The following is a 15,615-nucleotide window of genomic DNA, read 5'->3' as shown; positions in this document are numbered from 1 at the left end:
CAGCGTGGAAGAGTTCAGCCCCTAGTGAGGGTTTCTCTACCAAGGCGCCTTGAACAGCGTGGAAGAGTTCAGCCCCTAGTGAGGGTTTCTCTTCCAAGACGTCTTGAACAGCGTGGAAGAGTTCAGCCCCTAGTGAGGGTTTCTCTACCAAGACGTCTTGAACAGCGTGGAAGAGTTCAGCTCCTAGTAAGGGTTTCACTTCCAAGACGTCTTGAACAGCGTGGAAGAGTTCAGCCCCTAGTGAGGGTTTCACTTCCAAGACGTCTTGAACAGCGTGGAAGAGTTCAGCCCCTAGTGAGGGTTCCTCTACCAAGACGTCTTGAACAGCGTGGAAGAGTTCAGCCCCTAATGAGGGTTCCTCTACCAAGACGTCTTGAACAGCGTGGAAGAGTTCAGCCCCTAGTGAGGGTTTCTCTACCAAGACGTCTCCCCAGCGTGGAAGAGTTCAGCCCCTAGTGAGGGTTTCACTTCCAAAACGTCTTGAACAGCGTGGAAGAGTTCAGCCCCTAGTGAGGGTTTCTCTACCAAGACGTCTCCCCAGCGTGGAAGAGTTCAGCCCCTAGTGAGGGTTTCTCTTCCAAGACGTCTTGAACAGCGTGGAAGAGTTCAGCCTCTACTGAGCGCCCTCTAGTGGAGGCCCTTTTGCCAGCAGTGATTACGATCAAACAATTTCAGATCTGTGCCTTAAACCTTTTTACGTTCACAGCACTTGGCAAAGACGTTTTGAGGGAAAGTATATTTAAAAAATAAAAAACCGTGTATTTGTGCTTGTACATGACTTGATCGAGTTTTCGGTTGAAATGGAGTAATAATAATCAGTTCAACACGTAGGCTTTCGTGACCAATTATATTCGTATAATAAATGTTTTTTTGGTTATATCGCGTAAAGTATGAATGTGTAAATGTTGTGGATTTACTCTCCGACACACCGGTGGGCCGGAGTAGTAATTCACTGGCGCGTTTTGTTTACGTGACAAACCTCACTGGCTGGGTCGGGTGGTGGAGGGTAACGACACACACTTACGCGAGCCAACCCAAGAACGTTTATCGCGAATAATCGGTCATCGGGCAGCGGAAAATCTTGATGTGTTCACGACACTACGGCTTGGGAAGCTGCTGACACACGCTCCTCATGCCGTGTGTTGTGTTTGGTTGGTTTTTTTTCTTCGCAGAATAAAGATCACGTGTCAAGGACGTACAATTATTTGCGCTGTGAAATGAACAAGTTGAACATTTGGAAGGTCAGAGTTCACTCTGAGCTCAGCAAAAAGGAGGAAGCTGTCAGAATGGCCCAGGAGACGGCCGACGCTCTGCAGAAATCAACTCGACAAACACAGGTGGGTAGCAGCAGCAGTAAGTGGTCTCATTTCTCTAAAGCAGTGCTTCTCAGTGTGGTCACTCACCCCCGGTATCGCCGGTGGTCCACCACGCTCCTCCGGGTGGTCCTCAGGGCTGTGAGTAACACAGGTGGGCAACAGCAGCAGCAGTAAGTGGTCTCATTTCTCTAAAGCAGTGCTTCTCACAGTGTGGTCACCTTCCCTCCCTCCCCCGTACCACCGGTGGTCCTCCACGCTCCTCCGGGTGGTTCGCGGGGTTGTGATGCAGGCTGATCCGGAGAGTAATTACAATGTACGTCATTATAATTATTAAATTAAACTCGTGATATTCAAAAATTAGGTGAGGAAAAACGACCTTAACCCTCGGGTCTAAATGCGCCCCCCCTAAAAAAAAACCTCGTAGCTGCGTTTAAAAAAATAAAGCGTTTGTATTCCCGTAATATGAGTGATTTAGTGTTACTGCTATTTAGAGAAACAAGCAAATGCATTTTGTCGCTAGGGGTGGCTGAGTTGGTTTGCGGGCCGACGACTTGTCGAGTTTCCGCGGAGTATTTGTGCATTGCGCGCGGTCATTCTCTTGGCCTTTAATCTTTGGTTACTTCGGTAAAGTCACGTGGTAGGTATAAAGATGATAAAATGTCCACGACGTTTCGATCGCAACACCTCAAGCGCTTTGTCCTCGGGCGGTAAAAAAAGTAATCCCTGCAGTGGAACTGCTGAACCAGCGAGAGAGTCCTGTCACAACAACAACAACAGCAGCAGCAGCAGCAAGAGGTTTAATTTTTATTTTTTATTTTCGCCTGAGGACGACCGCCGCCTGTGGTGTCGCGATGGAAACGTCGTGATTTGATTCATTATTTTGTGTTGTATTTTTATACGCGCTACGCGACTTTACTTGAATGAAAGCAAAGACTGTGGATTCCTGCGGTGACGAAAAACTTCAAATCTCTTAGTCTTATTAAATTTTTATTTAAATATTTCGTGACTGCAGGGATTCATATTCTTGGTTCTTTCGGTAAAGTCACCGCCACGTAGAAGGGAAACAATAAAATAATAAAAATGTAAAACGATCAAATTATCACGACGTTTCGACTGCAACGCAAGCGATCATCGTCAGGTGTGAAAACCACAGCAAGAAAACAATTTTCACCGCCGCTCTTTAAAAAAAAATTCTTGCTGTGGTTTTCACACCTGATGATGATTGCTTGTGTTGCAGTTGAAACGTCGTGAGACTTTTATTGTTTTATATTTTTTATTATTTTATTGTTTCCCTTCTACGTGGTGGTGACTTTACCGAATGAACCAACGATTATGGATTCCTGCAGTGACGTAAACTTCAAATCTCTTCTTCGTCTTCTTCTTGATTCTTTCGGTAAAGTCGCCACGTAGAAGGGAAAAAATAAAATAATAAAAATTTAAAACAATAAAATTCTCACGACGTTTCGACTGCAACGCAAGCGATCATCATCAGGTGTGAAAACCACCGCAAGAAAAAAATGTCACCGCCACTTTTTAAAAATTTTCTTGCTGTGGTTTTCACACCTGACGATGATTGCTTGTGTTGCCGTCGAAACGTCGTGATAATTTTATTGTTTATATTTTTATTACTTTATTGTTTCCCTTCTACGTGGTGACTTTACCGAAAGAACCAAAAATATATCTCTTAGTCTTGTCGACTAAAGCAGTGGAACGCTTTCATTCAATGTTGGTGTGAGTGGCTCCTCATTTCTCCAAACCCAAACATTTATTGTCAGCTAATCGGTAAACTTCATCAATCTTTTGACGTAGACACGTAGCCAATGATCAGGTTTGGTTTTCCTCAGTGCACTGTGTGTATGTTGAACTTCTTTCACACCGTACGTAGCCAACCGTGCTATGTGTGTGTATGTTGAACTTCTTTCACACCGTACGTAGCCAACCGTGCTATGTGTGTGTGTATGTTGAACTTCTTTCACACCGTACGTAGCCAACCATGCTACGTGTGTGTATGTTTAACATCTTTCACACCGTACGTAGCCAACCGTGCTACGTGTGTGTATGTTGAACTTCTTTCACACCGTACGTAGCCAACCGTGCTATGTGTGTGTTTGTTGAACATCTTTCACACCGTACGTAGCCAACCGTGCTATGTGTGTGTGTATGTTGAACTTCTTTCACACCGTACGTAGCCAACCGTGCTACGTGTGTGTATGTTGAACTTCTTTCATACCGTACGTAGCCAACCGTGCTACGTGTGTGTATGTTGAACTTCTTTCACACCGTACGTAGCCAACCGTGCTACGTGTGTGTATGTTGAACTTCTTTCACACCGTACGTAGCCAACCGTGCTACGTGTGTGTATGTTGAACTTCTTTCACACCGTACGTAGCCAACCGTGCTACGTGTGTGTATGTTGAACTTCTTTCACACCGTACGTAGCCAACCGTGCTACGTGTGTGTTTGTTGAACTTCTTTCACACCGTACGTAGCCAACCGTGCTGCGTGTGTGTATGTTGAACTTCTTTCACACCGTACGTAGCCAACCGTGCTCAATGGGAGATGCAGTGGCATCTCAAATAACGTTGCTACATTATCTTAGTCTGCATATTGTTTCAAACTCATTAATTTCGTCTGGTTATAATCACGATTAGGTTGTTTTTGTGGATTCCCCATAGTCATCATTATGATTGGTAATTGTGTCCACTCATCATTCGTCATTGTTAACTAAAATAGAGAAACACTTGGTTTGCCAAGACAATGATTTAAAGGTGCTTCTGATCTGTTTGTAGCTTCAACTGGACAGCAATAAGATTCGTGTCTGTGGTTCCTCAGCGATCGCTTTGTCTGCATGATTGACGATGCTTTATGAAACCCGAACATCATTATCAGTGCTGTGTGTCAGATAACAATTATCAGACAACTGTGTTGAAGCGGTATGCGTCACCTCAGCGAAGTGTGTGTGTCGTGTTTCCTTTCAGCTTGAAAATGTACACCTCAGCGCGCAACTTCAAGACGTGATTGACATCAAAGGAGATTTAATGGAGAAGTAAGAAGTTATTCATTTCCCTCGAATTTCATCTCTGTCCTCTGTTTAGGTTCCTCAACTTACTGGAGAAACCCGAAGAGCAATGAAGCTCTTTTTTTTGTAACAAATGTCCGGTAGATTTCAGAGATGTCCGGTGGACTCAGGGGCGAGGAGCCAGGATTTTGACTTTGGGGGGGTTGCTGACTTCAACATTCTGAGATATCTCAGTGTGTTTGTGTTTTCCAATGGGCACCACAAATGTATAAAACTTATTATTAGATTTGAGCTGCGGAGTTTATTAATAGGTCGGAGCCGCCGACGTGGCCAGTAAGTTCGATAAGTTCGCAAGGCTGCCGCTCAAGCAGCCTGCAGGGCAGCACACAAGGTGGCAGCCTGCAGGGCAGCACACAAGGTGGCAGCCTGCAGGGCAGCAGCACAAGGTGGCAGCCTGCAGGGCAGCACAAGGTGGCAGCCTGCAGGGCAGCACGAGGTGACATCACAAGGTGACATCACAAGGTGGCAGCACAAGGTGGTAGCCTGCAGGGCAGCACAAGGTGACAGCCTGCAGGGCAGCACACAAGGTGGCAGCCTGCAGGGCAGCACAAGGTGGCAGCCTGTAGGGCAGCACGAGGTGGCAGCACACAAGGTGACATCACAAGGTGGCAGCCTGCAGGGCAGCAGCACAAGGTGGCAGTCTGCAGGGCAGCACAAGGTGACATCATAAGGTGGTAGCCTGCAGGGCAGCACACGAGGTGGTAGCCTGCAGGGCAGCACACAAGGTGGTAGCCTGCAGGGCAGCACACGAGGTGGCAGCCTGCAGGGCAGCACAAGGTGACAGCCTGCAGGGCAGCACAAGGTGACAGCCTGCAGGGCAGCACACAAGGTGGCATCACAAGGTGGCAGCCTGCGGCATTTTGCAGCAGCCGGATATCCGGTTATCCCGATTTACCGACTTCCCCAAATTTTCAGGGGGGGGGCTGACCCCCCCCCCCATTCCCCCCTGTTGCTCCGCCCCTGAGTGGACTACTGGGTGGAGGTCAGAGGTCACGCCGGCAGAACAAACGAGCGACTTGTTGATGACACCAACATCCTCTCTGCATTTTCATTTTAAAAACTTTCGCGACTGCAGGAATTCACGTTCTTTGGTTCTTTCGGTAAAGTCACAGAAAACAACAAAATCACGGTGAGTTTTTATTTTGTTGTTTCCCTTCTACGTGACTTCACCGAAAGAACCAAGAATATCTTCATCTGCAATGCGCTTTGCCTTAAAATGGCGGATACGTTCCTACGAAGGTTTTCTGACCCGCCGTCCTTGCAATGTGCCCGTGTCCGTAAGGATCCGTGCCACCAGGCAGATGTGTGACGATCTGAAGGGCCAGTCCTCTTCAGTGCAACAAACATTAACCAGAGGTACATTCTCAACATTCGCCGACCATTGGACGTTGCCGGTGTTACACGTTTAGTGATTAAACTTGCTTGTCGTTGACTCACGTGGGTCACGTGCGTACGGTGATAATGACATTGACGGTGTAACACGTTTAGTGATTAAACTTGATTGTCGTTGACTCACGTGGGTCACGTCCGCACGGTGATAATGACATTAACGGTGTGACATGTTTAGCGATTAAACTTGCTTATTGTTGACTCACGTGGGTCACGTGCGTACGGTGATAATGGACATTGACGGTGTAACACGTTTAGCGATTAAACCTGCTTGTCGTTGACTCACGTGGGTCACGTGCGTACGGTGATAATGACATTGACGGTGTAACACGTTTAGTGATTAAACTTGCTTGTCGTTGACTCACGTGGGTCACGTGCGTACGGTGATAATGGACGTTGACGGTGTAACACGTTTAGTGATTAAACTTGCTTGTCGTTGACTCACGTGGGTCACGTCCGCACGGTGATAATGGCAGCTGAAACAGAACAGGAACAAGTGGAAGCTGTTCATTCGTCGCTGAAAGCAGAACTGAAGGTAAAATGTGTGATGCTTTTTAAATTTTGTTTTCATTTAATTGTATTTCTTGAGAAACGTGTAACGGTATAAACGTACGCACGTGCACATTTAACATTGATGCTGGATCCCCGCTGTCATCCTCTCTTAAAGACGTTTGCGGTGACTTTCAGCGAATTGAATTTAAAGTCTCAAAATGACAAGAATATTGCGTTGGGCAAAGGTGAGTCTCGTGCCGGGTGACGCAATGCACGGCTGCTCAGTGATACGCAGAGCACCGTCGATGATGATCGATGACCGTTGTGGTTTTTACTGGATGAATATTGACGCGCTCAGCCACTTTGTTGAACGTACGACGCGTGTGTCGTACGCAGTGGAAGCAGCTGTGGACGCGATGGGAAGAGCGCGGTGGGACTTTGTAAACAAGTTGACGATTAAAGAAAGCCAGGTTCGTGTGAATTCATGAGCTGATCGCTTTTGCTCACATTTTAAATGCACGTTGGGATAAAAAAAATATTGGATTAAACGACCACGCATTACCTTTTACAAACCAGTGTGTATATATAGCTCAAACCCCAAGGGTCTGTTATAATTCAGGCTCATACATTTTTGTTGATTTCAAATGTAAGAAATGTAGCTCCTAAAGGCATGCCTGTCTCAATCATAAAATATCCTTGGAAGATCAAGATCACCTTCAAATAAAAACTGATATATTAATGTTCCTATCCCAAACTATTGCCTTTAATGCCTACTATTGCCATTGTGTACAGTGTTCATACATTGCTTTTACAATTTACAAACGTCTGTATAACAATATAATGCTTAAAATGTGAATTATTTCCACTTTAGAACGTATTCAGTGCCCTAAACGCATTTGTTCAACGAAATATATGGGATGTGCACATTTCTACCTCTTTGTCTTGATTTCTCAAGTTCATTTCAGTCTGGTAAACACAACTTATCTGACTTCAATGATGACTTGCAAACCAGAAAACTCGCCTTGCCCAGCAGTAGGTAATTTCATAGATCCGTGCGTAAAGTCGTATTATTATCATTGTCGTTCAGTAGTTAGCAAACAGAGAGTTCCGTCTCATCGCTCTTAGGCCAAAGAAATGTCCGAGCTGTTGGAGTTAAAAAATGAAGAGCTCAAAACGGCCTCGCAAAAGCTGCAAGATTCCATTGAAAGCTGCGCTCGACTCGAAGAAACAGAGCGTGAGAGCACACTTCAAGTTGCCCGCTTTTTATTGCCAACGAGCCCGGATGTGTTTGTGCGTGTGCGCGGTGGGCAAATGTCTGCACGTCCCGACCGTGAAAGTCGATCCCGATTTCGTTTGTTTTGCGTGAATTAACAGGCAACTTTCAAGCACGGCTTGAGCAAACGCAGAAAGAAAGTGGTACCCTGAAACTCGAAGTAAATCGCCGTCGGGAAGTTGAAAGCACGCTGCAGGTGACCTATCCGTTCATTTTTTTTATTTAAAGCTTTCGTGACTGCAGCGATTCATATTCTTAGCTCTTTCGGTAAAGTCACCACGTTGAAGGGAAACAAAATAATAAAATATATTTAAAACAATAAAAATTCTCACGACGTTTCAACCATAACACAAACGGTCGTTATCAGGTGTGTCGGTTTGCATTAATTAATTTATTTTTAAACGGTGTTTAAACGGTGTTTTAAAAATAAATACATTAATGCAAACCGACACACCTGATGATGACCGTTTGTGTTATGGTCGAAACGTCGTGAGAATTTTTATTGTTTTATATATTTTATTATTTTTATTGTTTCCTTTCAACGTGACTTTACCGAAAAAGCTAAGAATATGTATCCGTTCATATTTATTACATCGCTAATATTGTCTGCATTCCTTAACTGGATATTTTTAACGGAATGGTTTTCTTTTTGATTTAAAGCTTTGGTCACTGCAGGGATTCATATTCTTGGTTCTTTCGGGTAAAGTCGCCACGTAGAAGGGAAACAATAAAATAATAAAAATATGCAACAATAAAATTCTCACGACGTTTCGACGGCAACTCAAGCAATCATCATCAGGTGTGAACACCACAGCAAGAAAAAATTTTCACCGCCACTTATTCCAAATGTTCTTGCTGTGGTTTTCACACCTGATGATGATTGCTTGTGTTGCCGTCGAAACGTCGTGAGAATTTAATTGTTTAATATTTTAATCATTTTATAGTTTCCCTTCTACGTGGCGACTTTACCGAAAGAACCACGAATAAGGAATGGTTTTCTCTTAGCCTTTTTGGAAAAGTCTCAAGCTTTTTTCACTGTATCTGAACAAATGCAGCGGGTCACCCGCCTCATCGATTTCATCATCGTACGGTCTGAATGCAGGCTGGGATGCAAAACGCGGAGAGAAGTTTTGCGGAGAAGGAGCGAGAGTTCACCGCAAGCACCGCGGAGCTGCGGCTGTCGTGCGACAAGCTGCAGCACGAACGTCGGGACCTGAACGTGATTGTGCAAAACCTGGAGAAGGCAAACGAAGAGTTGACAGCAGCAGCCAGCCAGAGGCAAGTGGTGAACTTTTACAACACGGCACGTGTCGCGTGCCGAGACGTTATTCATCGATTTAAAGCGTTCGTGACTGCAAGGATTAATTGTATTAAATAATAAAATAAAATAACACGATAAAATTCTCACGACGTTTTGGCCACAACACAAGCGGCCTTCATCAGGTGAAGGGACGAGACTGCCTCAGCGCTGTCCTCCAGACATTCTCGTCCCTTCACCTGATGAAGGCCGCTTGTGTCGTGGCCCGAAACGTCGTGAGAATTTTATCGTGTCATTTTATCAATTTATTATTTTATTATCATTCTACGTGGTGGTGACTTTACCGAAAGAACCAAAGAAGACATTAATTATCGTTGCGTCGCTATTGTCACGTACTACGCTGGTTGATGCAGGAAAGCCCCACGGCGGTGTTCTTCACTCATTTTCAGAGGTGGCGGAGGGCGAGGGCGGGTCGGGGGGGGTGGGGCACGTCCGCCGATAAGACACGGTACAGCGTGAGGGCCGCCACACGTTTTAACACCGCTGGGTTTGACAGCAGCACACGAGGACGACGACGACGACGACGATGGGGAGGTGATTTCAGATCTGGGTATTGTCAGGGGCCGCACAAGAGGCCACCAGGGGCCGCTCGTGGCCCGCCGGCCTTGCAGTGAAGGACACTGCCCCGCAGTGTTCACGTTTAGAAGGGGGTCTGCAATTGTTTTGCAGTAGGGGGCGACAATTGCTTCGTGTTTCCCCCAATTAAGTTATTAGCGAGTTTTCAAGTTTGTGAATTGCAGACGTTGGGAGCTACTAAGGAGAAGGCGCTGCATTGCGTAGAACATCTCTGACTGTTGTGGTATCTGTAAAGCAAAACAAATACAGTACAGTTTAAATTTCCATTTAAAGCTTTCGTGACTGCAGGGATTCATTTTCTTGGTTCTTTCGGTAAAGTCACCACCATGTAGAATGGAAATAAAATAATAAAAATAAAACATAAAATAAAATTCTCATGACGTTTCGGCCACAACACAAGTAGCCTTCCTTAGGTGAAGGAACAGAACTGTCGGGAAGACGGCGCTCGAGTGAACACTGCTAAGCTTGGCAGTGTCTTTTAAGCTGGGTGGGAGGAGCAGAGCCCCTTGACGAAGGAGTTTACATATCAACAGAAGGATTTAGCATTGAAGTAGCTAAGTTAATGTGTTGGATTAGCATGATGTTAATGTGAGGAATTAGCATGTAACTGGGAGATTAGCAGGATGTTAATGTGAGGAATTAGCATGTAACTGGGAGATTAGCATGATGTTGATGTGAGGAATTAGCATGTAACTGGGAGATTAGCAGGATGTTAATGTGAGGAATTAACATGTAACTGGTCACGGTAGTAGCTATGTTAAAGTCCGAGTTTACATATCAACAGAAGGATTTAGCATTGATGTAGCTGTGTTAATGTGTTGGATTAGCAAGATGTTAAAGTCAGAAATTAGCATGTAACTGGGAGATTAGCATGATGTTAGTGTGAGGGATCAGCATGTGACTGGTCACGGAAGTAGCTATGTTAAAATCAGAGTTTACATATCAACAGAAGGATTTAGCATTGAAGTAGCTGTGTTAATGTGTTGGATTAGCAGGGTGTTAAAGTCCGAGTTTACATATCAACAGAACAATTTAGCATTGAAATAGCTGTGTTAATGTGTTGGATTAGCAGGATGTTAAAGGCAGAATGTTAGTGTGAGGGATTAGCATGCCGGTTTATTTTTTCCTTGTTTCAACGTTAGCACCACGGAAAGCGACGAGCTTTGTTCAGACGGACGAGTCCATCATTGTTCGGAACGGAGGAGGGGGGAGAGGGAGAAGCAGCCACGATGCGCTGGGTCTGCAATTATTTTGCAGTAGGGGGCGACAGTTGCTTCGTGTTTCTCCCAATTAAGTTATTAGCGAGTTTTCAAGTTTGTGAATTTCAGACGTTGGGAGCTACTAAGGGGAAGGCGCTGCATTGCGTAGAACATCTCTGACTGTTGTTGTATCTGTAAAGCAAAACAAATACAGTACATATTCTTAGTTTTTTCGGTAAAGTCACGTTGAAGGGAAACAACAAAATAATAAAATATATATAAAACAATTAAAAATTCTCACGACGTTTCGACCATTACTCAAACGGTCGTCTTCAGGTGTGAAAACCACTGCAAGAAAATTTTCTTGATATGTGGTTTTCACACGTGAGAATTTTATCGTTTTATATTTTTATTATTTTATTGTTTCCCTTCTACGTGGTGACTTTACCAAAAGAACCAATAATAGAGTACAGTTTGTTCACCGATGCAGTTTTCTGCATCGTTTAATCTGGCTTCTGCCGCACATCACGAACACAACGTCCGCGTGACGATTATCCGAACCGGTCCCGGGCCTCCACTCAACTCGGCCTCAAATGAGTACCCTGGTGCGGTGTGTGAACATCGCCACTGGGGAGACAAAGGCGGCCGGGCGTGGTGCTGGCCACCCACCCCCTCGTGTACCGTGCCGGCCTTCAATGATGCTCGCGAGCAGCACTTGACCCAACAGTCTGTTAAGGCTACACGGGGACGATTTTCGTCTTGCATTGATTGTGTGCTGCGTTGCGTATGACATTTTTTTAAACAATTAAATGAGGCAGATGTCTTGTTATGTTTTTTTTATCAGGCGCAGCGAAGAAGCTAAGATTCGTAGCAGGCTTGAAAGAAATATTCGTGAAAAAAATACAGAAATAGGTAGGCAACGTTTTGAGAGTGTCAGTGACCATTGCGAGTGTTAATTATTTATCGCACGTGCGACATTTGACCTCTATCAGGAGTGTACATTGTTAACGTCTGTTTAATATATTTTCATCGTTGTCCAACGTTTATTGGTAATCCTTAATTAATATTATCACTCGATTATTATTTTTAGATAATTTGAAGATTGCAAGCGACAATAACGACGTGAAACATCGCGAAACGCTGGTGAGCACATTTCAATGTCGTCTATCGCAATATCAGCCAGAAGAGCGGACGACGTTCAACGTCGCGATTGTAGTTCACAAGTTCATTAGCCAAGTAAAGCCCAATGAGCCAAAAAAGCTCCTTTGTCAATGGTGGCTCAGCAAATCATTCTATTTGAACAATTACACAGGTTTACATTTTTAAAATAAATCAATTAGATTGTACTATTTACATTCACATTTGAAACTTTTGTGATCTTAACAGTCGGTTTAGGTGAGGACAGAGATGACAGAGTGAAGGTGCTAAGAGACGATGCTAGATGGTTCCAAAGCTTTGTAGCAGCTACATTAAATGATTTAGATTTATCTTCCCACCCGCCCCACTTCTCTGAAATGGTTCAATTTCGTTGGGATTGTTTTCCGCCAGCGAAGTCACCTGCTTGAGCAAGCTATGCAGCGTTGCCGTATTGGGGCTCGCACTTTGTTACCCAAAAAAAAAACACAATCGCTTTTCGATTTATAATAATAATAGGGTTTTTTCCCTTTTTTCTGGCAATAAAACTGAAATCTTTTTACGAGGATTCACGTCACTGCATTAACCACAACACCTGCAGTCAAAATGCAAACAAAAAACCTACTATGATAATATATATGTGGCATTGTCCTTGAAACTGATTGGTCCACACCAAGGGACGGCTTTCTTTTGAGCCTCGACCCAATTGGTGCTCGACAAGATGACGCCAAAAGGCGTACATTGTTTTTGAGCTGTGTGACGCCTTTTGGCGTGGACCAATCAGTTTCAAGGACAATGCCACATATATTATCATAGTAGGTTTTTTGTTTGAATTTTGACTGCAGGTATATTGTGGTCAATGCAGCGACGTGACTCCTCGTAAAAAAAGGTTTCAGTTTTGTTGCCAGAAAAAAGGGGGAAAACCCCTATATTATTATATTTTGGCACTGGCAAAGGAGGTCCAATGATGTAGATGCTCACCCCGAGCCCTCATTACCTTGATAGTGCATTGTCTTTGAGCTGTGTGACGCCTTTTGGTGTCATGTGGTCTAGCACCAATTGGGTCGAGGCTCAAAAGAAAGCCATCCCTAGGTGTGGACCAATCAGTTTCAAGGACAATGCCACATATATATTATCATAGTAGGTTTTTTTGTTTGCGTTTTGACTGCAGGTATTGTGGTCGATGCAGCGACATGAATCCTTGTAAAAAAAGGTTTCAATTTCGTTGCCAGAAAAAAGGGGGAAAACCCCTATTATATTATTATATTTTGGCACTGGCAAAGGAGGTCTAACGATGCTTTTCGATTTTATCAAACACGGAACGCCGGCCACTGCGTCGGTCTCCGTCGCTGTGCTCACAACGGCCTTTGGGTCGCGTCCCAATATTTTTTGTTTTGCTTGGCAAGGCGTTTCACGTTGGGCTCCCGAGAGGCTCGGGGAGCACGTGGGGGGGGGAGGGGGGGGAAAAAGGGAACGTTCAGACGGCATCCGAGAGCATTTACATTATGAGACCTCCTTTGCCAGTAACAAGATATAGTAATAGGTTCTACCCTTTCAAACTGGCACGAAAAACTGACACCTTTATTCAAGGCATCATGTCTGCAATAACCACAACACAAGCAGTCAAAATGCAAACAAAAGAGACAACTCTGATAATAATATTGGCACTGTCCTTGAATTTGAGTTTTTTGTGCCAGTTAAAAGGGTAAAAACCTATTACTATATCTTGTTACTGGCAAAGGAGGTCTCATAATGTAAATGCTCACCCCGAGCCTTCAATACTCTGATAGTGCGTTGTTTTTGAGTTGTACGCCTTTTGGCGTCTTCTGGTCCAACACCAGTGGAGACTAGGCTCTAAGAAAAGCCGTCTCGGGTGTGGACCAATCAAATTCAAGGACAGTGCCAATATCATTATCAGAGTTGTCTTTTTGTTTGCATTTTGACTGCTTGTGTTGCGGTTATTGCAGACATGATGCCTTGAATAAAGGTGTCAGTTTTTGGTGCCAGTTAAAAGGGTAAAACCTATTGCTACGGCATCCGAGAGCTTACGCCCACCGTGGTGCAATAAACACATCTTGGGGTATCGTAGGAGGTGTTGGTCTCGTGTCGTGTCTTGCGTGAAGGAATCCTTAGACGCGTTCAAACGAGAGAGAGCTTCACTCCAAGAAGCCGTCTGTCAAATGGAACAGCGGATAGCCGCCATGGAAACGCTGAAAAACGAAAGCAAGGTATTTCGAACGTTTCTTAAATCTACGGGTAAAATAATAACCCGCGCAACACTTCCCTGTGAGCGTTATCGTTTGCAAACGCGTGTAGATTTGCGTCAATTGTCGTCGCTGCGGATGCTCTTTTTTGCGCGCACAAATGTGGCAATTCGCGTCGCCCGGCGCCGCATCTTGGGGCGTCGTTTAACTTCCAGAGCGAGCTCAACGGAGCGAAAGCAAAAGAGCGCGTCTTGGAGAATGACCTCAGAGACGCCTTGAACGCGGCGAACGTCCTGGAATCAGAGCTGTCTCAGGAGAGGTAAATGTTGGAGCGTTATTTTTCAGCTCGCTCATTCGGGCGCATTTAGGCGTTCCCCTCCTCCTCCCCCTTCGCCCTCTCTCCCTTTTATCGTTTCGACCCCCGGCCGTCCTTCCCCCGAGAGCGGTGTCTCTTCACCTTGACCGCAGCCTGCCACCCCCTGTGGCTCTCAGCCGTTAACAACGTCGTACGACGTCGATACGGTAGAAACCGTGGGATCGCGAGCACGATTCGTTCCGGAAACGTGTTTTGTAATCCAAAGCACTCGCGTATAATCAGAGCACTCGGTACATCAGTTGTGATCACGTGACGCCCGGCAGTACAAAGCGTGTCTACACGTGCGCTGCGCGTATTGCGAGAACCTCGCTCGTTTATCAAGTTAATATTTATTTACAAATGTAGCCCGTCTCGCCAAACACTCGCAGGCCAAGTTACTCGCAATCCAAGGTTTTACTGTACACAGCAACTCCTCTGCACCCGCTGTGGGACGTAAGGCCACAATAAATACACAGGGGTTGATGAAACAAAGTAGTTGTACTAACGTATCCGCGCTAAATTTGCGTTTTGTTTTTTCACCTTCTAAAGAAAACAAATCTGGCCGTGTCTCGCACCCCCCCAGAAAGGGAATCTCGCACCCTCAGGTTGTGAAGAGCCACTGCCCTACAGGGTTATCCGAGTTCAGGAAGTAGACACCAGGGAAGTAGAGTTTATTGAAACGCATGGCATCGACGGGTTAAAGATATAAAACGCCGGTGAATAATCGGCGTGCTTGACAGGTGTCAAGTCCCAGGCAATGTCGTCTGTGTGTGTGTGTAGCTTAAGCGTTGGTTCCATAAATAGCTTTCGGACAAAAAATCGTGAAGCTTTGAGACAGTTTGGCAGTGTGTTTAAAAATCATGGTTTTATTTTTTCTCGGATGAATGCTTGTCAATTGACTCAAACGATAGATAAAATAAAACCTGAAAATAGTAGATATCGCAAACAAGTTCTTACTGATTATAGTATAATGTTACCCAATATCGATGTGTGTGTTTGTTAGCTTTATTGACACTGGGCCAAGGTTTATGGTGCATCAAACATTCCACAGCATCGTACAATCCAGAGAATAAACACAAATAGTATTATTTTAAACACCCTTTGCTATGTCAGCTGAATTTAGCTCTCATAAATATTCCTTTTGAAGCCAGACAGCTGAAATTGTGTGCTCGGAGTTTTGGGTGAACATTCATTTTGAAGATACGAGGGCTTCCAGACATGTTTATAACCATTTGCCCTCTCATTGTGTGCCATTACAGCCCGTGTGGATTCACACCTCT

General features: G+C 44.8%; 1 protein-coding gene and 1 long non-coding RNA gene across 2 annotated transcripts; both read left to right on the top strand.

The window, feature by feature from the left end:
* The first annotated feature begins 1,176 nt into the window (after positions 1-1,176).
* On the top strand, positions 1,177-8,927 carry LOC142921834 (uncharacterized). Its single transcript, XM_076063170.1, has 9 exons — positions 1,177-1,337; positions 4,295-4,362; positions 5,678-5,751; positions 6,261-6,319; positions 6,452-6,521; positions 6,673-6,746; positions 7,402-7,510; positions 7,651-7,745; positions 8,652-8,927. Exons 1-9 carry the CDS (start codon positions 1,218-1,220, stop codon positions 8,925-8,927), a joined length of 945 nt encoding a protein of 314 aa, XP_075919285.1. The 5' UTR covers positions 1,177-1,217.
* A 2,557-nt stretch (positions 8,928-11,484) lies between these two features.
* Positions 11,485-15,380, top strand: LOC142921750 (uncharacterized). Its single transcript, XR_012939638.1, has 4 exons — positions 11,485-11,554; positions 11,733-11,785; positions 13,900-14,004; positions 14,196-15,380. It is a non-coding gene; the product is annotated as an uncharacterized LOC142921750 (long non-coding RNA).
* The last annotated feature ends 235 nt before the right edge of the window (positions 15,381-15,615 follow it).

Source organism: Petromyzon marinus, unplaced genomic scaffold (genome assembly GCF_048934315.1).
Source record: "Petromyzon marinus isolate PM22_M1 ecotype Great Lakes invasive population unplaced genomic scaffold, UKy_Petmar_22M1.pri1.0 PM_G_Scaffold_9, whole genome shotgun sequence".
Lineage (NCBI taxonomy): Eukaryota > Metazoa > Chordata > Hyperoartia > Petromyzontiformes > Petromyzontidae > Petromyzon > Petromyzon marinus.
This window is presented reverse-complemented; position numbering and strand designations above follow the sequence as displayed.